General features: G+C 54.7%; 1 protein-coding gene across 1 annotated transcript; it reads left to right on the forward strand.

The window, feature by feature from the left end:
* The first annotated feature begins 3,920 nt into the window (after positions 1–3,920).
* On the forward strand, positions 3,921–20,939 carry GPR26 (G protein-coupled receptor 26). The gene is made up of 3 exons (XM_004579752.2): positions 3,921–4,761; positions 13,047–13,160; positions 20,708–20,939. The coding sequence occupies exons 1-3, from the start codon at positions 4,094–4,096 to the stop codon at positions 20,937–20,939; spliced, it is 1,014 nt and encodes a 337-aa protein (XP_004579809.1). The 5' UTR covers positions 3,921–4,093.
* Positions 20,940–21,219: the final 280 nt, after the last annotated feature.

Below are 21,219 nucleotides of genomic sequence, written 5' to 3' on the forward strand. Positions count from 1 at the left end.
GCTGTTGTGGAATTGGAAATGTGCTGGTGGACCCAGGTGGGCAGATTGGCAGGGTCATGTGCTAGGAAGATGAGATGGATGCTTCTGGAACCAAACGCTTTGGCTGGCATGGCCCTTATAGCCTGTGCTCCGGCCTGGCATCAGGATCGCCTCTGCCTTCCTCCCTGCCTTCCAGCAGGACCCTTCTGTTCCGCAGCCTCAGCTCTGCAGCAAGCACTATTCCCTCAGGCACCTCTCTCTCCATGGAGCACCAGCTCTTTGGGCCTTGGCATGTGAGCATGTCCAGAGATCTCAGATTCCCCAGACAGTGGCCATGAATATGGGACCTCTGCTGGGGCACAACCTGCTTCCTGTCCAGCTTCCATCCATATTTCATCTCTTTCTAAAGACAGCCATACACAGGACCACCACAGTTCCCCCTCCCGTTGAGGGTGTGTGTGCTGTGGGTGGTCCAGCACAGGCATGTGACACAGAGCACCACCATGGCTTTGCATGGCCTACAGATGTGTATCTGAATCCTGACTCTTGCTGGCATGATCTGCACACTTTGTCCTTGCTGCAGATGCCTACTTAGAGTGTGGCCTTGAACAGATGTCAGGACTGCCCTGCAGCTCGGGGCTGCTACAGCAACGTGTGCTGCTGGCAGCCTCCATGTGTGCTCCCATGGCAGAGCCCTTCCCTGGAGCCTGGTGATAGCGTTTAGTGACTCATGTTCACGCTGTTGTGAGCATTCCATCACGGCTGGCATATCTCAGGCTCGGAGGAGCAAGATGTTCAGAACTGGCCATGGTGTGGTCCCCTAGCAGGTACTCTCCTGGTCAGGTGGGCTGGATTCCTGAGTCCTTTCCCAGAAGGGCAGGTGGGCGAGTAGAGGGGGTGGGGCTTGTGCAGAGAGCCCTTATCTGTGATTGTGGTCTCACTGCCAGGGTCTGCAGTCCTTAGAAAACCTGTGCCCAGCCAGGTCCTGCCTGGCAGAATCCAAGGGGCCCTGGTCGCTATGGAGACCCATCCTCCCACAGCCCACTAGAAAGCTGGAAATGATGTTCTGAACCAGGAGAAAATGAGCTTTTGTTGGTTCTTTAACAAACCAACTTAGAATGTTCTTCGTGTTTTTCTGGCATTTTAACTTTTCAATATAGAAAAGGAAATGATCTTCAAAATGTGTGTGTGTGTGTGTGTGTGTGTTCACTGGTTTACTGTTCTTATAGCTAATTGCCCAGACACCGACACCATTTAGGTGTTCCAAATTTGAGGTCCTTTTCAGTTTTAGGCCAAGGCACCCTTTGCAGAGCAGCAGAGAGCTCCAACGCAGAGCATGGAGAAGCTGCTCCAGCCCCATCTGACAGTCACTCTTGGAACCTCTGTGTCCTCATCTCTGCACCGTGGGCAGTGATGACAGCTCATCCTCCTGTCGTTGCTGCAAGGATTAAATAACGTGTGAGAGTGATAGCCTTCGGATGTGTTCTGCAAACTCCAGCATGCTAGGAGGCTATTCGTTAAAAACTTCACTTTCTGTGCTGGTCCTTCAGTTCTGTTCTGGCCTCTAGGCCAGAACATCAGGCTCCTGGGAGGTTGTGCCAAGGAGATACCAGGCATTTAGCTGCCTGAGCTGACGCTTCTCACAGAGCCTGCCACACCCTCCATGAAGTCAACCAAGGAACTCACAAAAGTGCAGCTACTTTCAGCTCAGAATGAGGCACCACTCAGGAACTCAAAGCTGCTTTTTATATATTTTTAAAGATTTGTTTACTTTCATTGGAAAGGCAGACTTGAAGAAAGAAGGAGAGACACAGAGAAAGATCTTTCATCTGCTGGCCCATTCCTCAAATGGCCACAGTGGCCAAAACTGAGCTAATCAAGAGCCTATTTCTGGCAGTGCAGAGAAGGGGCAGGGCATAGCCTTGGGAGTGGGGAAGGCATTCAGGGGAACCCCTCACTCTCAGGTCATATGTCAGATATATAAAGAAGGTGCAGAGCCAGCCTTGAGGTGTGCAGACCACAGGACAAGGATGTGGGTGGCATCTGCATCCTGCTTCCTTCTCGGGGGGCATGCCTTGTCCTGTGTCCCGCTCGCTGCAGCTGCGGTGCCCAAAGCTCAGTTGCGGATTTGTTTCCAGCTCCCACTGAGGAGGGCTGGGGCTGTGAGAGACTCATGCAAACTCTCACAACATCATCAATCACAAGTTTACTGGAGATTTGTAGCACGTTCCAATTTCAACATGGATGACATCCCCAAGGTGCTATCACTAAGACACAGCTGGAGAAAGCTGCCCATCAGTTGCTCACTAGCACTGTTTGTGGAAATGCAAAGAATGAATCTCCCCCTGCTCCAGCTCCCCCTCTCCTGGGTCCTCATTTTCTTGAGCATTGGCCTTAGGATTGGTGCTCTGAGAAGGGAAATAACCAGGTATGTTCAAGGGGGACTCTGCCATTTCCCTGGGGAAAATCTCCTCGCACTGGTTGAGGTGGGGATATCTGAGGTCAGGGCCTGGGGTTGCTAAGAGGACACAGGCCGCTGGCAGAGGAGGAAGCACCTGCCAGAGGTGTGTGAAGGCTCTGAAGCCAGGGTCTGTTTCAAGGGCAGAGAGCCACGAACCTGCACTCCTGTCCAGGGATGCTGAGCCCCAGGCTCCCTGGAGCTCTGGCAGCCTCCCCTAGCCGTGCCAGTTGCAGTCTGCCTCCCCTCCCCCACACATTCTGAAAGATTTCTGCCATGTTTTACCATTTAGGTCCTCAATAAACTTGAACTTGCCTCCTCATCAGACCCAGCACAGACAGCCATCGGGATTTCTGGGCTGAGACACCAACTGAACTAGGATGGGTATGCTGAATACCAGCCCCTCCCAGTCCCTGGTCCAGGGGCTGAGGCTGGCAGTGGACAGGATAGGGCACCCCGCTGGGAGCACCAAATCAGAGGAAGATCTCTCCTGGCTGAGATGCCCAAGGATGGTACGGCCAGCTCTGGGGTCCTTCCAGCCCTTTCATGGGTGTTGCTGCCAAGAGGGTATCGAAGTGCCCTGGGGACAGTCTGGAGAAGCCCCTGGGTACACCTGGCCTCTGCACTGGGCCATGCCCTAGTTCCCCCAGCTCAGCCCACAATGGGTGGGCCATCAGCCTTGGGAAGCTCAGTGGAGGAGCAGAAAAAAGTGGCCTGGACCCTCCATGCCAGGGTCTGGCTCCACTGAGTGTTCAGGCTGGGACAGGAGGCACTGAGATAACCAAGGGGGCCCGTGCATGCCCCCTTTCCCCCGCTTGGCTGCTCTTTGCCACGCATAGGGGAGGGGGATCATACTGTCGGGGAGAGGACGCCAGAGCGAGCCAATCACCCTGCAGCAAAATCTTCAGAGCTGGTGCCAGTGTGTGTGTGTGTGTGTGTGTGTGTGTCCGCGCACACAGGAATCAGCGGGGATTTCTGTATTAAAAGCAGTCAGATTCCGAGAGAGACAGAGAAAGAGAGAGCAGGAGGGGGAAGAAGCAAAAGGGAGGGGGGAAATTGGAGGTGGGAGAAACAGATTGGAGAGAATAGCAGAGAGAGGGAGGGAGGGAGAGAAAGAGAGAGGAGAGAGAGGTGGAGGCGAGAGAAGAAAGGGAGAGTGAGCAGAGAGGGAGGCAGAAAGGAAGCAAGAGAACAGAAGGGCGCACGGAAAAGAGAGCTTGGAAAGATGGGGTGAGGGCGGCAGCCTGCGAAGGCAGAGCAGGGTCGGGAGCGCTCACAATCCTGCTCCACGGGCGCCCAGGGCTCCGGTGCAGCGGCTCTCCCAGGCAAGAGGCGATTCGCAGATCCACGCGCCCAGGTGCCTTCCCCCGGCGGTGGCGCGGAGACTCGGTTGGCTGCTCAGCAAGTAGCGCGGGGTGCCGGCTGGCTACCTCGGAGGTTGGCACCGGGATTTGGATTTGCTGCAAGCTCGGGACGCCTGCCCCAGGAGTTGGTGTGGGGATCCGGCGTGGCTGCGCGCTCTTCGGGGAGCCATGGCAGCTGGGGCTGGGGGTCGCCGGGTGGCGGCGCGGCGGAGGGGCTGAGCCGGTCGGGCCGCGGGCTGCGCCATGGAGGCGCCGGGTTGCGGACCGTGAGCGCCGGTGGTGGGCGCGCACCATGAACTCGTGGGACGCGGGGCTGGCAGGGCTGCTGGCGGCCACGATGGGCGTTTCACTGTTGTCCAACGCGCTGGTGCTGCTCTGCCTCCTGCACAGCGCCGACATCCGCCGCCAGGCCCCCGCGCTCTTCACCCTGAACCTCACGTGCGGCAACCTGCTGTGCACCGTGGTCAACATGCCTCTCACGCTGGCTGGCGTCGTGGCGCAGCGGCAACCGGCCGGCGACCGCCTGTGCCGCCTGGCCGCCTTCCTGGACACCTTCCTGGCCGCCAACTCCATGCTCAGCATGGCCGCGCTTAGCATCGACCGCTGGGTGGCCGTGGTCTTTCCGCTGAGCTACCGTGCCAAGATGCGCCTCCGCGACGCGGCGCTCATGGTGGCCTACACGTGGCTGCATGCGCTCAGCTTCCCTGCTGCCGCGCTCGCCCTGTCCTGGCTTGGCTTCCACCAGCTGTACGCGTCGTGCACGCTGTGTAGCCGGCGCCCAGACGAGCGCCTGCGCTTCGCTGTCTTCACCAGCACCTTCCACGCGCTCAGCTTCCTGCTCTCCTTCGTTGTGCTCTGCTTCACGTACCTCAAGGTGCTCAAGGTTGCCCGCTTCCACTGCAAGCGCATCGACGTGATCACCATGCAGACGCTCGTGCTGCTCGTGGACATCCACCCCAGGTGAGGGGACCTTGGGCACGCGGTGTCCGGACAGGGCTGCAGGGAACTCCGTGAGTAGGAGACCCCTCATCTCCACCCGCCTCCCCCCCTCCGGGCTCTGTTTTCTCCTCAGAAAACATGGGTGGGGAGGGTGGCCCATGCTCACAACTTCAACAGGTGCTTAGAGCATCAGCCAAGTAGGGCTGTGAAAATGCAGGTAGGAGGAATCAGTCAAAACTTCGCTGGGCTTATTAAATGTCTTGTGTGCTTATCATTTTTACTTCAACTGGCATGTGCGAAGGCGGAGGGTTTGAATCAGGCCCTGAGAGGTGGGGCCAGATGCTTGAGAAGCCCCAGCAGAGATGGGAAAGTAGTCTATGGTGCTGACACAGCTCTTCTCTCCCTGGTGCCAGGGTTGCCTCTGTCCCCACCCTTGTATGCCTGTGAGTCCTCACTGGATGAAACTTGGACACATTGTCTCAGCCCTGTGATAGTCTGGAGCGGACAAGGCACTTTCTGCCTTCCCCAGAGAGCACTGCCCAGTGTCTCCCAGTGGGGCTCAGGAATCCTCCTCCTCCCTCCAGCGAAGGAGTGTCCCAAGATCCAGGAACTCAGCTGCTCTTCCACATCCCTGCCACTCTGGCTGCCATTTGTTTGGAAGGCAGGTGGAGACAGGCAAGCAGAACACCTGCTTGGGAGCCCTGTCATTCCCAGGAGTCTTGGGGAGAGGGTCTTCTTTCCCAAGCTGTCCTGAGCTCACCGTAGCTCTCCTCAGGAGACCAGCAGAGGGACGGGGACTGTAACTGGCAGTGTCTTTGCAGGGTCTGCTGCTTTTTTACCTCCAAGTATTGCAGCTCCCCAGCTGCTGCCTAGGACCCTGGGGAAAGGGAGCTTGGACATGAGATGGTACAGAAAGTGAGACAGGCAGAGAGCGCAGATATGGGATCTGAGAGCTGATGCCTGGGAGTCTAGGGGACCTGTTGGAGGCAGGAGAGCACTGTCCCTAGGGTGCACATGTTCCTCTCTAAGGCTGCTGGAGACAGGCCAGAGGCGTCCACCTGAGCAGCGGCTCCTGGTCAAGCTCTTCCTGCCCATGGGCAGTTGCAAGCAGTCCCAAACTTCTTGGTGTGTGCACATGAAAGGACACGAATGCACGTGTTCCTCATTGCCCTCTGAGCATCCATGCCTGGTTAATTGCTTGAGCCAGCCTCTTGCCCCAGTCACAGCCAAAAGGTGCACACGTCTGCTCTCGCTGCCCGAGTTCATCCCTGTTCCATGTCACCTGGGTAAGGCTCTGCAGCCGCAGCTGCTAGCAGTCCCCCTTCTGTCGCCGAGTGGCAGGGTTGGGTGGTGGGGAGCTTGTTCAGAAGCTGCGTTCCCTAGGGCTTGGCTGGGGCTGCTTTAGAAGATGCCACTGAACTCCTGGGAATGCAGGGTTCCTAGAGAGGCCCTGTGCAGGGAGTGCCTGCAGAGGAGGGAGTGAGCTGGGAATGAATCCATGCTTATTCAGATTAGCACGAACCCCATCCCCACTCATTCTACAAGGCCCCCAAGAGGAAGAGAGATGCTGCTTTCCAGCCCTGGTGATGTGCAGTCAGCTCTGCTCTTTCCAATTGTTCAAGTCAGTCACTGTGGACACAGAAAGAGGCCTGGGTTGCAGAGGGAAGCTGCCTCCTCTGGGCTGTTCTCAGTCGCCCCGCTCCCAGCACCCCAGGATCCTGGAGGATCCCAAGGAAGAGTGGGTTTCATTGGATAGTTGCAGCGCTTAAGAGTGGAGATTTCTTTGGCCAGGCACAGGCCACTGCCCACCCCGCTCCCCTCCCCCACCCCCCTGAGATTACAGAAGTGAGCAATTATGACAGTACTACCCCCAACTAGTCCTTATCCCTGAGTGAGGGGCTAGGGAGGGGTGACCCATCAGGAGGCTGCCATCCCACAGGGGAGCCCCTCACAGCCAGTCTGTCATATTCTGTCTGGGCTCCACGGTCTCCCGCTGCACAAATGAGAAGCTTCACGGCTAGCTGGAGGCTGTGCTGCGCCTCCTGGGCTGGTATGGTGCTCTGAGTCTACAGGGTTCAGGGATGCTAGGCATCCTTCCCTGAACGGCCAGCACAGCAGGTGGAATCTGTGGCCCACGGAAGTCCTGATGGCCTTCTAGGCCTGACTAGAAGGGGGCTTGTTTCTGGTTCTCTAAGGTGCATTGTAGTACTTGTCAGAATGCGTGCTCTTGGTGTCTGACTTCCTGCAGGCAGCATGACACTGCACCACCAGCCTCACCCACCATCCAAGCATCAGGGACCCTCCCTTCTGCTGTTCTCTGGGTGGTTTCTTAGAAAGCAGTTGGCAGTTCCTAATGTTCATTACGCACCTGCCCTCTGCCCGCTCAAGATGCACTATTCTGTTTCTCAAACCACAGCTTCAGGCTACCTACAGCCAAGGCCCTCTGCCTGGTGCTCCCAGGCATGTATGACCACGTGGGACCTGGACGGGTGCAAGTGGCCAGTTCTTCCCAGTCTGGCTGAGCACTGCACTCACCAGCTGTGGTTGACAATTTCTCAGAATCAGCATGTTGCTGATGGAGACTCAACAGGGAAATGCCGAGCGCCTTGTTTGGCAGCAAAAGTCTGTTGGCCTCCCTGTGTTTCCTGAACACCTTGGGGTCCAGTCTCTAGAGGTGGCTGAATGCTGACCCTAGAATATGGCAGAGTGGTGGCGTGGGTAAACAGAACCCAACTGTGCCCTGAGGAAATTGGGAGACCCATGAAGGGAACCCCTGGCCACAGCCCAGGTCTTCTCTTCAGAGTTGAAGATGAATCCACACAAACTGTATTACAGACTGAGAAGTTCCTCATTAGGCTCAGAAACTCTCAAGTGAAATCTGTTCTAGCCTCCTACCTTGACAAGTATGTATTTCTTTATAATAATCTGCAAGGCTGGGTTCAAGTTTACAGTGCTTAGGCTCCATTGAGCGAGGACTCGTGCATGCTGAGGACAGCTGAGTGGCTCACCTGGCCCACCGCCCATCCAAGGCCCCACCCAGTACTGCTTGGGACTCCACACCATGCAGATGCACAGTGTAGGTTATTGCATCTTGCACCTTGTACAAGTGCACAATGCACATTATCCAACCATGTACCATGCACAGGTATTCTTATAAATGGTATCCCTCAGGCCTTGAGCCCAGCATAAAGGTGCATGGTTCACCCTCAAGGCGATGAAACCAGAGGAGGTGTCTGTATGAATCTGGAAAGCAGGATCGGGGTTCTTGGGTAAGGAGTCCCTTATACCAGGTTCTTAGAATTTGGTAGGGAATGACAGGGTTAGGCTCTGAGTGGTCAGTCTCCTTAGCTTATGTGGAGAAATGTGGGCCCCCTACCATGCAGAGTCCAGGGCAGGTACCTTGTATATGGATCTGAGGGCAGAACAGTACACACCAGTGTGCTAACCACACCATCCATCAGTTCATCCCTTGCCTTAAAAGCTAAAACACCACCCTAGGTCCATTAATGAGTGTTCATAGTATGGACTGTGGTGGACCACAACTTTCAGGACCCAGGCTCAGTGTAAGGGCAGGGAGACACCTGCAGCTATAAGATGTTATCTGCGATAATCCAGAGCTTCCCATCCCCTTTGTCTTATCACTGAAAACATATCAGGGTGCAACTCTTTGCACACTCCCATGTCACAATGCCAGCCAGCCTGTCTCCTTTGATCTCAAGAAAACTCAGGACACCCGACGTCACCCCACCCTGACTCCCAAGCTCTCACCCTGGTTGGAGGTCCATGGCCAGGAAACTTCGGGGGAGCTATGAGCCTCTGGCCTTCTGTGTCACAGATCCTACCTGAGATTCCAAGTGCCATCACCAGGGTGGGAGTGCTCCCTACTCACCGGTCATAGGAGATTGTGAGGTCTGGAGAATGAACTCTTGAATCAGGAGCCCTGGGAAAGGACCTGATCTGTCCTGAACTTGCCATGCCACCTTGAGTATGCCTGCTTCTTCAGATGAACCAGAGAACAAGACTGCCGAGAGCTCAGCTCTGCCCAATACAGTGGGGAGCTAATAGGCCAGTGTGAAGCCAGTGTGTTGCCTTGTTCCAGGCAACAGTGAGCTGCTCTCCTGTTGTGCGAAGGCTAGATGGGTGACGAGTAGAGGACATACTGTTTCCCCCTGTGAGTCCAGGGACTGCCCTGCCTTCATCAGTCCTGCTCCTGCCTTATCTCACCTGGGAAACAGGAAATCCCCTGGCCAGGAAGATGGAGTCATTCTCTTCTCTCCCAGAGTTCAGGGTAGGAGAGCTGTGGTACCCAGCTTGGAGCTTTGCCAGAAGCCAAGGATGGCTTCCAGCCCTGTCCATGCTGCAGTCCAAGATGGCCTTAATTGAGCTGCACTTTCTCCATCTGAGAGCTGGGGTGGAGGAGGGGGCAGAGGAGAACAGCTCTACTCCTATAGATGGCCGTGGCATCCAGTGGGTCCAGCTGCTCAATACTGGGTCATGTGGGTTCTGATTCCAAGCAGGCATGAAACTTTCCCAATAGATACCCTCAATGCCCCCCACAGCATGTCAGCTGTCCATGGAGGCCCAGAGAAGGCTGCTGAGCCAGCCAGAATATCAGAATTTTGGCTGAGGCCTCATGGATCCTGGCTTGTTCTTCCTGGACCATTCCCTCCTAAGTGGATTGGGGCAGGAACAGAGTGTTTGCAGATGGAAAGAACCTGTGGTCTTGGAGTTCAAGGTAGTACTGAGGTGCTGTGTTTTCAACAGGACGGTTGGGAGCTGTCCTTGGCACTGCTCGTGCGTTAACCAGTGAGCAGAAGTATAATATACTCATCACGCCCCTTTACGAGATGAAGAGGCTGACACACAGAGAGACCACGTAACATAGGCAGGGTCACACAGCAATTAAGCATCACTGCCTGTCTGGCTTTTGTGCACCGCCCTTGACCACTAAGCTGCTCACTTAGGTGGGAGCCTGGGCTGAAGGAGTTCTGTGGCCTGGTGTCCGTAATAATTTTGCTACCTCTCAGAGGCTCAAGGTCTTAAAAATTAAAAAAACAAAAAAAGCATGATTTAGATGAGTTTCTCACTCACTGTCTCTCCTCTGAAATAATGAAGGCTTCATTTTCCCAAGATGCTTTCGAGGCACTTTGTGGTCGTTCACATAGCGCGGGTCCCTGGGGTTTTCTGGGGCTGACACTCATGGCCGAGAACTCTACACACCGAGAGACTTGAGTGTCTGCAGAAGGCTTGCTCTTCACCTCTTCCCACTGCACAAAGCCCTATGCAATGACAGTGCAGCCTGCTAGGTCTGCACTGTGGGGCCGGGGCCAGGGCCCTTCTGGGCTGTCTAGTGTCCCAGTCATCCTTTCTGAGACAGATGTTTTGGTTTGCCCTCCATCCTTCTGTCACCTGCACCTCTTCTTAAATGTTTCTCAAGAGAAGGAAGGGGGATATGAGTGGCTGGGGGTGGTGGGGCACCTATGTTCTCATACTTTCTGCTGATCCCAGTCTGTATTGGGGTGGGGAGGGCGGCTCCTGAGGACTCCTGCCTCCTCAGGGTCCCAGTGGCTGCTGGGACATATCCAACCCTGCATGGTGCAGACAGATTGAACGACATCGCCAAGGCCATACTGCTAAGAGGACAGACCTGGTATTAGCACAATGAGCCTGACACAATTTGGCATGATCAGGACCAAAGATTGGAGGAGGGCTCAGCCGTTGTCCCTCTAGGTTCCCCTGATGGGCTGTGTTTATGAATTTGGGGCTTGGATCATTTTGCTCCTCTCATGGGGTGAGTGTGCTGCAATAGCTCAGAGCGCCTGGCTCATGACCCAAATCTCTAGAACGTCTTGCATTGGTTGAACTGGAAATCTGTGAGGAGGTGTCCTTAGGTTCCTAGGCTATGGGACTTTGATTTCAATCCCAGGACAGTCAGTGTGTTGCTGTGTGTGTCATTAATTAACCTGTGGCTTGAGGCATTGCATCCCTTCTTGTATCATCTGATTGAAGTCCTAGGCTCCCAAGCCAGCTTTCTGCTAAGGTACCTGGGAGATAGCAGAAGATGGTCCAAGTAACTGGTGCAGTGCCACTCATCTGGAAAATCCGGAAGGATTCCTGGCCTCACGCCTGGTCCAACTCTGGCAGGTGCAGCCAAGCAGACAGTGAATCAGTGGATGGAAGATTATCTCACAACTTCATCTCTCAAGTAACTGTTTTAAGAAAAACGCAGGGCGGTTAGGTTGGTCTTCTCTCTGTACCAAGAGCTCTGGGTGTGAGCTTTGTCTTTCCTTCTCTCACCTTCAGCCTGCACATCAGAGGAGCAAGAGGGCTCGGGTAGAACATTCTGTAGGAACCCAGTGACAACTGTTGTAGTGCGACTGTGGGCCCCTGGTTATACTCTCCAGATTTTTCCTGGCACCTCCCTCAGAGTGTGTGACAACATAGCTAGTTGGGAGGGAATACACAGGATCCACATGGCCTGGGCCCTGCCATCACTTACCATGAATGACCAACATCCTGGTTTGCCTAGTATGAAGAGGGATTCTCAGAAGTGGGACTTTTTAAGCACCCAGAAAGTCCTCTGTAAGCCCCCAGGAAGCGGAACTTCCAGTGTCAGATATGCTAGGACAAACAGGCCACACACCTGCTGCCTCTTACAACCGTGTGAGCTTGGGCAGGTTACCTACCCTGTGGCCTCAAGCTTCTTATTTGAAAAGTGGGGCCCACAGAGGTGTCAGTCCCTAGCTCATTCAGATGCAAGGATGACTAACCAATTGCATGGTACCCCATCACAGGTACATGTTACAGACCCCATCACATGTTACAGACCCAAGAAATGTGGGCTGCTGTTCAGGTTAGTCATCAGTAATTAATCAGTGGTATTAGTGGTAATAAATTCTCAGCCAGTAGGAAACCTGTTTGTACTGAGGCTGACTCCAATTTCCAACTCTTCAAATTCCTGGAAAGGCAGAAACCAACAGGGAAAAGTCCTGCTGGAGTCTCAGGCGACTTCCATCCAAATTTATCCGGAATTGTCCATCTGCAACAGGCAGTGTGATGAAGGAAGAATGATGCTTCTCCCGGAAGGAGGGGGAGGCTGCCCTGGCGCCGCCGACGCACGTGGCTTTGGCTCGTGCGTTTGTTCTCTGCCGCTTGCTTTCGTCGAACAGCTCGGCCTATTTCCTGAGCCAGGCCCCTACAGCCCCAGCCTATCTCTGCCAAGTGATTTCCATTTCCCGGACAACTATACGCAGCATTCCTTCCTGTTTCTGGAGTCACACAGATGATGTGAAACCCAAACGGTAACGGCGCATGCCCACGCTGGGCTCCATGAGATGCAACATGGGAAGCCCTGCAGCTGGGCTGGCCTGGGGCACTGCCCACACACTCTCCTTCACTGCTGCACAGAACCACCACTCTCACTGGCACTGAGACAGCTGTGCAAGTCCCAGAGTGGGACAGGGACTCTGCAAGACTGGGTGCACATAGAGATGTGGGTGACTCCGCTTCCCATTGTCAGAGCTGTGTCCCCCATTCCACAGCACCTGGTGGACCCCTCATCTGCCAAGCTTGGCCTCTGCAGGAGTCAAGTGTCCTCCTCCTTGAGGGACCCCATGATGTCAAGTCTGTAGCTCAAGGCAGGAGTGAGCTTTGGGGATGGAAGGGAAGAGGCAGCAGATGTAGAGGAAATGAGGTTTCATGACACACATGGAGTTCCAGCTTTGAGTGTCAGGGCATGGGTTTGCATCCTGCCTCTGCTGAGCAGCTGAGAGAATCCTGTGGCCTCGCCAGGCTCATGGTCTTCATTGTAATCCTGGGCAGGAGAAATGCACCTGGCATGGTTGGTGATGGCAAAGAAGAGAATTAGAGGCACAAACTGGAGAGTGTCATGTCCCAGGGGCTGGTGCAAGGCAGGCTGTCAGCCGAAGATCCAAATAGTGCTGGAAGTGAGTAGGGCTTTTTCTTACCCAGGCCCTGTGCTGAGCCCTTGGTGTAGTTCATACACTGAATGTGTTTCACACATTTCAGCACTTTATTCGTTAGGCTAAGAGCCCTTTGTGCCACTTTATTATAGCACATGCGAAACAATAAAGTCAATGCATGAAACATCTGCAGTGTGTTTTATGATACCAGCATGACCTTGAGTCTTAGTGGTGTCAGACAGCTACAGCCAAGATGCACCTCTGGGATCTCTGTAGGCCCACGGGCCAGCACCTGCACCAGCGGCCCCTGCCTGTGCTGTGCAGGATGCCCCAGTCCATCCTGGCCAGGTTGCCACCTGACTCAGTGCCCTCTCTCACGTGCAGTGTGCGGGAACGCTGTCTGGAGGAACAGAAGCGGAGGCGGCAGCGAGCCACCAAGAAGATCAGCACCTTCATAGGGACCTTCCTCGTGTGTTTTGCCCCCTACGTCATCACCAGGTGAGCAGGGGGCTTAGGAGGGCGAGGCAGGGTGCCATGGGGACCTTGATCCCTTGGCAGCCTCTCCTGGCCACGGTGGGGAGGGACGGGAATGTGGGAGGTCAGGCAGCCATGAAATTTCCAGGTGTAGTGAGGGAGTACTGAGCACATCTCCTGGTCAGCTCTGAGTTTTCCGGGGTTAGACTCAGCAAAAGATGCCCTGCCCCTTGAACTCCAAGTCCCACTTTTCTCATGCTCCTGGGGGCAGGAGGCCCTAACTGGGAGAAAAGAGGATCATAGCTACAAAATAGCATCCTGCAGTGTGTGGGTGCCTACGGCACGCTGGGTGCAGTGCCACGCAACAGCCTAGGCCTCCCACCATTGGGGCTGGGCACGTGCGCAGGGGAAGACACAGGGGTCTCTGCTGTTGGCAGGCCAGGTGCAGAGAAAGTGAGCCCTGGAGGGCTCCTAGGAGGCTTCACTGGGAGTTGGTAACAGAGCACTTCCACGTCCTGCTGGGAAGTAGCTGTGGGCACTTGGGCTGGGCCTGGCAGGGAAAATCCATCCTGGGTTTCCTGTGTATGTGTGTGTGTATGAGAGAGAGAGAGAGAGAGAGAGAGAGAGAGAGAGAGAGAGAGAGAGAAAGATAGGGTGGAAGGGAGCACAGGCCGTGTCATTCCCATGGGTCCCACCGTCCCCAGCACACTGCAGTCATCGCCATTGGCACTGTCCCTGTTTGTCCTCACTTGGAACTGGGGGCTGTTTGCTGTCACTTCAGCTCCTTCCCCAGCCCTGCTCTCTTTAGCAGGAGTGCACCGTGCTCACAGCACCTGCGGGCTTGCCCACAGGGAGACCTGCTTCTTCCCCAAGGCCAGCCCTTCCCCACATGGCAACACTTAGCTCGCAGGCCCCGGAGCTGCCTGCAGGGCAGAGCCACCAGTCTTCCCTTTACAATCTCTGCCTCAATGCCCTGACACATCTGTGTTGGGGCTTGTTAGCTGTGAGGGGTAGTGCTGGGTGGTGTAGGGAGCTCCGCGGCTCCGAACCAGATGCCGGAGTGCTAAGCTCTTCCCCTGCTCCCCAGTTAAGTCTCCTGAGACTTAATGTTGTCCGGCCAGGACACCATGGCAAGCTTGGGTCAGGGTTTCCCATGGGACACAAAGCCCACACTGATGGCCAGGAAGGAAGGGTTTCTGGTGCTGGCTGACCGAGGTGGCGGCTGCTAGCAGCATGGCTCCCTGCCTCAGCTCCAGCCCTCCTTCCGTGTGTGACAGCGGCCAGTGCCATCACCTCTCTGGGCCCCTGCAGTGCTGAGAGGATCCAAGAATGTGGAGCACCGGCACGTGTGGCCCAGGCCCGGTGTGGAGACCCTCTGTGGAGACCCTCTGTGGTCACAGTTCCTCAGCCCCACTCTGTGAGGCTTCCAGCATACTGAGGTGCCCACCCCGATCTCACAGCCAGGAGAGAAGATACATCAGAAAAACAGGCTCACAGTCCTGCTCAGCTCTTGGGGCAGGAGGGCTGTGGGCTCAAGAGGCGACCTTGAACCCTTGGGCCGAGTAGGGCTGTGGCCCCACCCTGGGGTCTTCCCCAGGGACATCTCTCTCTTCTGATTACAAAACTGATGGTGGACTTGAGAGCTCCATACACTCGCTCCAAACTGATTGGTTACATTTTGTGTTTTTAAAAACATTCATAAAGTTATTCACTCTTATGGGTGGGAGGAACTACAACCCAGGATGTCTGATGAATGCACAAGATGGCTGCCATGACACCCACCGCCACCAGCCCATTGCACCCACCTGACCCGCGCCTGGTGGGAAGGACCTGCCCTGGGCCAACCTCTTGCAGGAGTCAAGAGTGGACCTCCTAACATGCACAGCTGGACCTGTGCTGGATCATTTCAGCACACGATTCTCTAGAACCTTCTCTGTACAGAGCATCAGAGTCCCTGTAGAGGAGGCCTGGGTTGAAGAGACCCTAACAGTCCTGGGATGGGGACATTGGCTTTACACAATGACCTGTAACCCAGCTGCAGCACCCTGTCACAGACAGGACCTGTGACATGGTCCCACTGCCTTGCAAGGAGGGGACAGTATGAATAAGTTCTGCAGTTCTGAAACCCCCACGGCAGCACAGCCACAGAGGTGACACAGGACCTGCAAATGGCCCGAGGCATCAACAGAGATGCCTGAATTTCCTAGACTTGGCCCAGGGAAATCGTGTGATCCTAATCACCATTACATCAATTTTATAGTCAGAAGGTAAAGTCAGAGAAAACAAATCAAGCTTTCTCCAGCATGCAATTCCAGAGCCCATGGGCCCAATACTGGGGCTTTAAAGCCCGCCGGGTATCAGGAGCCACAGCTCTTGGGCGTGAACACCCACTTCACTGATGAAATAACTGAGGTCTGGAGTGGGTCATCTGAGAGCCATACCGCCATCTAGCTGGACTTGCAGCCTTGCTGGTCTCTGGTAAACCCGGCCCTCCTCTGCAGCCCTGTTTGGGACTGCACATGTGGCTTTAACTCAGTCATCACACGTAGGTGCCTCTCCCCTCCTCAGGACCTTCGCCCTCCCAAGGGGCTTATGGCGTGAGCATGCACTCTTGGACTCACACCAGCCCCCAGACCCAGCTGCCATTGAGGAACAGCTTGGGAGTGGGCCCTGCGATGGTGCAGAGCTCAGCCTGCCTTGGCTGCACCACACAAGCGCTCCTGAGTGCAGCAAATGCCACCTCTGTGTCCTGTACACATGCGAGGTGCTCAGGATCAAATTTGGTGCACTGAGTTGAGCTGTACCCCTTGCGTTAAAGAGGTGACAGAAGATGTGGGCTTGTGGACTCTGGAGTCAGGTCCCTGAAGAATGAGGGAACTGGCCTATAGGGAGGGGGCGTGTAGTGTGTAGATGGGGCCGTGCACCTGAGAAATACCACTTTGGACAGGCTTGGTTGGGTCTAAGGCGGCTCAGGCTGGTGAAACCCTCTGCAACTTGCTCAGCTCTAATCTCCCAGTGGCTCCAAGACACTGTCTGGGAGTGCCATCTGCAGCTGGGAAGGCCAGGGCTCCAAGGGGGAAGGGTCTGTCCAGGGTCATTCAGATGCAAAGGCTAAGGAAAGCTGGAGGGATGAGCCCAGCATGGATGCTAGGGAGCCTCCCAGCTGCTGGAAGGGAACTCTCCGTGCCTGCTTTGTGCCTGAAGTTGTGGGCACCTTCTTTCACTAACGAATGTCCCCTGTTTCTTTTTCTCTTCTTTAAAGATTTATTTACTTATTTGAAAGGCAGAGTTAGAAAGAGAGTGCACATGCTCCCCAAGCAGCCTCACCGGCCAGGAATAAATCAGGCCAAAGCCAGGAGCCAGGAACTGCAGCCAGGTCTCCCACATGGGTACAGGGATTTTAGTGTTTGGGCCGTCCTCTGCTGGTTCCCTAGGTGCCTTAGCAGGGAGCCGGATCAGAAGTAAAGTCTCCTGTACCTGTGCACTGGGCCCATAAGCCCAGAACAGGAGGCACATGGGCCAAGCCCCACCTCCAGGTTCGAGTGTCGTCCAACATTGCCAGTTTACAGTCCTGCCAGCTGCGTGCTCTTGATGTCATGTGTAGGGCTTCCCTCTACCCAAAGCGTCTGAGCAGGGGTCTGAGGATCCAAACTCAGTCTCACCCCAAAGTTCAGCTTGAATGTTCTCTGAATTAAGATGCACATGTCTGGAAGAATATATGAGGCTGTTATCTCTGCAGTTGTAAGAGCTTACAGGCAATTGTAGTTGTCTTAAGTCATCAGAGTCAACACTGGCGGATGTGACAGTGCCTTTATTGTGGCTTCTTAGAGTAATGGGGTTATGTGGCTGGGAGTGGGGTTTGCTCGGCAGGTGGCTCCTGGATGCCAATATCCTATTAATAAAGACTCTTTCTCATATCGCATGGAAATTTAAAGCAGCAGCTTCAGACTCATGGGGCTTCAAATATGCAAATCCAGTTCCCCTGAAATCCTGGGTGGGAAGACATTAGGCTGCTTTCCCAAGGAAGGTTCTATCGCCATGCTGCCATTTGGGGTGTAGTGCGTGTGTGTGTGTGTGTGTGTTAGAGAGACACTGAGAAAGACAGAGAGTGCATTCAAGGGGTGGGTGTGATGGAGGTGAGATGGGGAGAGAGGCAAGGTGCTGATTTATTGCTTTAAATTCAAGATCTGGAAGTAGAGATGCTCAACCACACTGCTGAGTCACAGAGCTTGGAGGTTAGCCTGGCCGTGGGAAGGCACAGTCGCTGGAGCCCAAGGTGCAGCATCTCAGACTCGGGGTCTGAGTCCTGGCTCTCCAATGTTCAGGCCACAAGGCTTTGGCAGAGCTCTTCCTGCATTCTATCTCCTGAGGGTGGGGATCCAGGTGCTAGCCGGGACACAGTCATCCAGAGTTTGAGCCTGCGGGCTCCCCCAGGCAGTGCTGGGCTGCTATTCCTGCTCCTGCTCTGACCCCCAGAACTTAATTTCTTGGAGTTTCCACATGGAGCAAGGTTAAGATATTGACAGCCTACCCCCTGGCTCCCAGGGTTGATGGGTAGAGTGCGCGGTCCCTGTAGGTGAGGGGGACATCAGGTGACGTCTTGTCTTTATCGTCATCCAAAGAGCCACATCAGGGACTTCCTGGCAAGAGAAGTCCCCAACAGATACCTGAACACGGGCGCAGAGGCATGAGCAGGCCCATCAGGCATGGAGGAGCATGGTCTGTGGGCTCCACTCCATGTCTCACAAGAAAATGCACACCTATGCCCTCTGCTCCTGGCTCATCCACACACAGTGCCCCCCTACAATACTCTGTAACCCCTTTCCTGCCACACACTGGGAACTATCTACTCTGCAACCTGGGCTGGGCCATCCAGACACAGCTGGCGTCTTCTGGCACGCAACACCCCTGTCCAGCAGTGGAAATGACCGATCCCAGGTGTAGACATTCGGAAGGGCTCAGAAGAGCTGAACCTGATGGGAGAAGAGGGGTAGGATTATTCCAAAAGGAACCTCATGGCCAACTAGACACTCCCTGGTCTGGCATGAGAAAGCAGCTGCTGTGGCATCACGGGAAGTCTTCCCTCTCCTCAGTGAATATTGTTAACAAATGGGGGCTTGGACAGTAAGAGCTGGGGTAGACCAATGCCAGCACGGCAGGTACACAGGGCCCACAAGCATGGAGAAAACCAGAGATGGGCCCAAGGCAGCCAGCCACAACCGCTCGTGGCCCCTGGAAGTGCTGGAAGTGGCCACATGAGGGTGGACCTCTGTGTGGAGGTCCTCACAAAGGCCCAACTCTGTAACTACCAGAGGCCCTGCACAGGGGTCAGGGCCCCAATTTCTGGTAGCAAGACTGACCGCATAGTATGATGACTCTTGGAAGCAGAAAGGAACCCGGAGCTTGCCTCATCCACTCTGCAGTGCTTGTACTTAATGCCACCGAGGCCTCCAGCTAGAACAGAGACTGTAGTTATGTGAACAGGTGTTTGCTGCAAGAAGGAGGTAACATGGTCCTCATCCTGTGGGAGCACTGGAGGATGACAGCTTGCACGCCCTTCGGCCCTCGACTGGGAATCCCGCTGCTGCACCACAGAGCTGAGATCTCACATGGAATCTCTGAGATGTGACCGATTTATTTCTGTATCTCCTCAATGCTGAGTTGTTTTATTCTATGAAATCCAAAGAACCTGCCAATTTTTGATGTAGCTGGATGATTGGCTGCTATTTTGTTCTGTTCATAAATCCTTTGGCAAGGCACCAACATCCATGGAAGACCAGACATTTTGGAAAAGCAGGTTGGCATCTCGCAGTAACAATATGTTGGCGTTAAGTGAACTCATTGTTGTTATTGTTAGGTATGAATGCTAAATTCAGACTTTTGTCCCAGTAAATTCATCACTTCTCAAAATAGCTTTCCTAAAAGGACAGATTTCCCCAGTGCTGAGAGCTCCATTTTCCCTAAGCAGCTTCTCGGTGGTGTGGGAAGAATCAGTTATACCCCCTGAGGGTCCAAGGGCAAGGGCAGAGAGCTGTGCTGCCAATGGGAAGGCAAAAGCAGGGACCTCAGAATAGACTCCTTGGGGGTTTAGTCAGGATGGAGGCATCTCCAGGGCAGACCACAGATCGCCAGCCTTCTCAGCTCACTCTCCAGCCTGCCATCGAGAATCAGCTGATGTTGGCAACACAGAGGGATGGCTCAAGCGTGATTCTTTTCACACCTTGGCCCTGACGTTGGTAACTCACTGTGCAGAGCCACGCCTACTGTCTGTTCTGCAGGCACTCAGACAGAACACAGCTGGAGCACAGGGGCCAGACCAGCCCAGCCTCAGTTTCCTCATTTGATGGACAGTGGGTGGCAGGGAGGGGTGATGGATGACCACCAAGCTCTCACCTGGCTCTGTGAAACTTCCTGCTAATTCTGGACAACATCTGATTCGGGCCAAGGATGTTGTGTGCCCTGGAAGAGGAGATGATGGGAGTTGGCTGGTGATGCAGGAAATCCTAGGCACAGCAGAGGCTTCTGCCATCCTCACGGCCCGACAGCAGTTCCAATGAATGGGGTACCAGGAGGATTCTAAGAACAGGGCCCGTTTGGCATATGGACTGTGGCTTGGCTTGCCTCTCTTTCATTGCTGCTGTCTGCCAACATCAAAGAATCCCACAGCTGGGAGGAAGCCATCAAAGTCTTTGTAGAGGATTGGCAACAATGTTCTTCCCAGGCAGCTTGCTTAGGGGGCAGAGCCAGAACTGGGCACAGGACTCAGGCAGACTATCCCAGAGATAACCTTACTCAGGGCTGCTGCTGAGGTGTAGTTGCAGTGCTGGCATTTCAAATGGGCACCAGTTCGAGACCCACCCCTTTTATTTCTCATCCAACTCCCTGTTAATGTGCTTGGAAGAGCAGTGGAGGGTGGGAGACCCAGATGAAGCCACAGCATGGCCCAGCTCTGGCTGTAGCAGCATTCAGGGAGTGAACAGCAGATGGAAGATGTCTATCGTTTCTTCTCTCTCTCTCTCCTCTCTCTCTCTCTCTCTCTCTCTGTAACTCTGCCTTGCAAACAATACATTTAGTAAAATGAGCTTATTTAACCTCCGTGTTTTCTGTGTAAGACGCTTAGATCCCAAGGTGAGAAAACTTGTCCAGCATCACAGGGTGGGAGAGCAGCTGTCTTGGAACCAATGCCAGATGCTATCAGTTATCCACTGATTTCTTAGTTAAGCTTGGGTGTCAGGAGCAGACTGACCTCGGTTCAAACTTTGCCTTTATAACTAACCAGCCAAGTGACCTTGGACAATAGATTTAACCTCCTGGGTTTAACCTCTAGTATCCCACTGGTAAAATGGAGACAGTTGGATTTGCAAGTGTTAACCAGGTTGCACATGTAAGGCGCTGAGTCAGCACAGCACATAGCACAAAGTGTGTGCCTGGTGAACCTGTACTTACTCAGCATTGCTATAAATCACTGCTGTTGCTAAGGTCAGGAAGCAGCTGGGGCACAGATTGGAGGCCCTTCCCTGGCTCCCCTGGCTCCCCTGGCTCCCTCGGTAACAGTTCCCCTCTCTCCGCAGGATGGTAGAGCTCTTCTCCACGGTGCCCATCGGCTCGCACTGGGGGGTGTTGTCCAAGTGCTTGGCCTACAGCAAGGCCGCGTCCGACCCGTTCGTGTACTCCTTGCTGCGACACCAATACCGCAAGACCTGCAAAGAGATTCTGAACAGGATCCTCCACAGGCGTGCCATCCGTTCCTCGGGCCTTGCAGGGGACTCTCACAGCCAGAACACACTGCCACTATCCGAGTGAAGGAACGGGACCCTGCAAGGGAATGAGGCCACAGTAGGGAGGGCCGGGGCCTGCTCGACGGACACCACTCCCTGCCAACCTCCCTACAAGCTCGACGGTTCTGCTTGCTGGCTTTGGCAGGGAACTGCTTCCTGGCTCCTCTTGGGCAGTTGCTGGACTGCTCCTTCTCTCACCAAAGGATGCCCCTGTGCTCTGCCCTGGACTGGAACAGCAAGGACTCAGCAGAGGCTGCCCAGAGGCTGGCACTCAGTCCCATCACCTCTGTCCAGGACACGCAGTG

This window comes from Ochotona princeps, chromosome 13 (assembly GCF_030435755.1).
Source record: "Ochotona princeps isolate mOchPri1 chromosome 13, mOchPri1.hap1, whole genome shotgun sequence".
Classification (NCBI taxonomy): Eukaryota; Metazoa; Chordata; class Mammalia; order Lagomorpha; family Ochotonidae; genus Ochotona; species Ochotona princeps.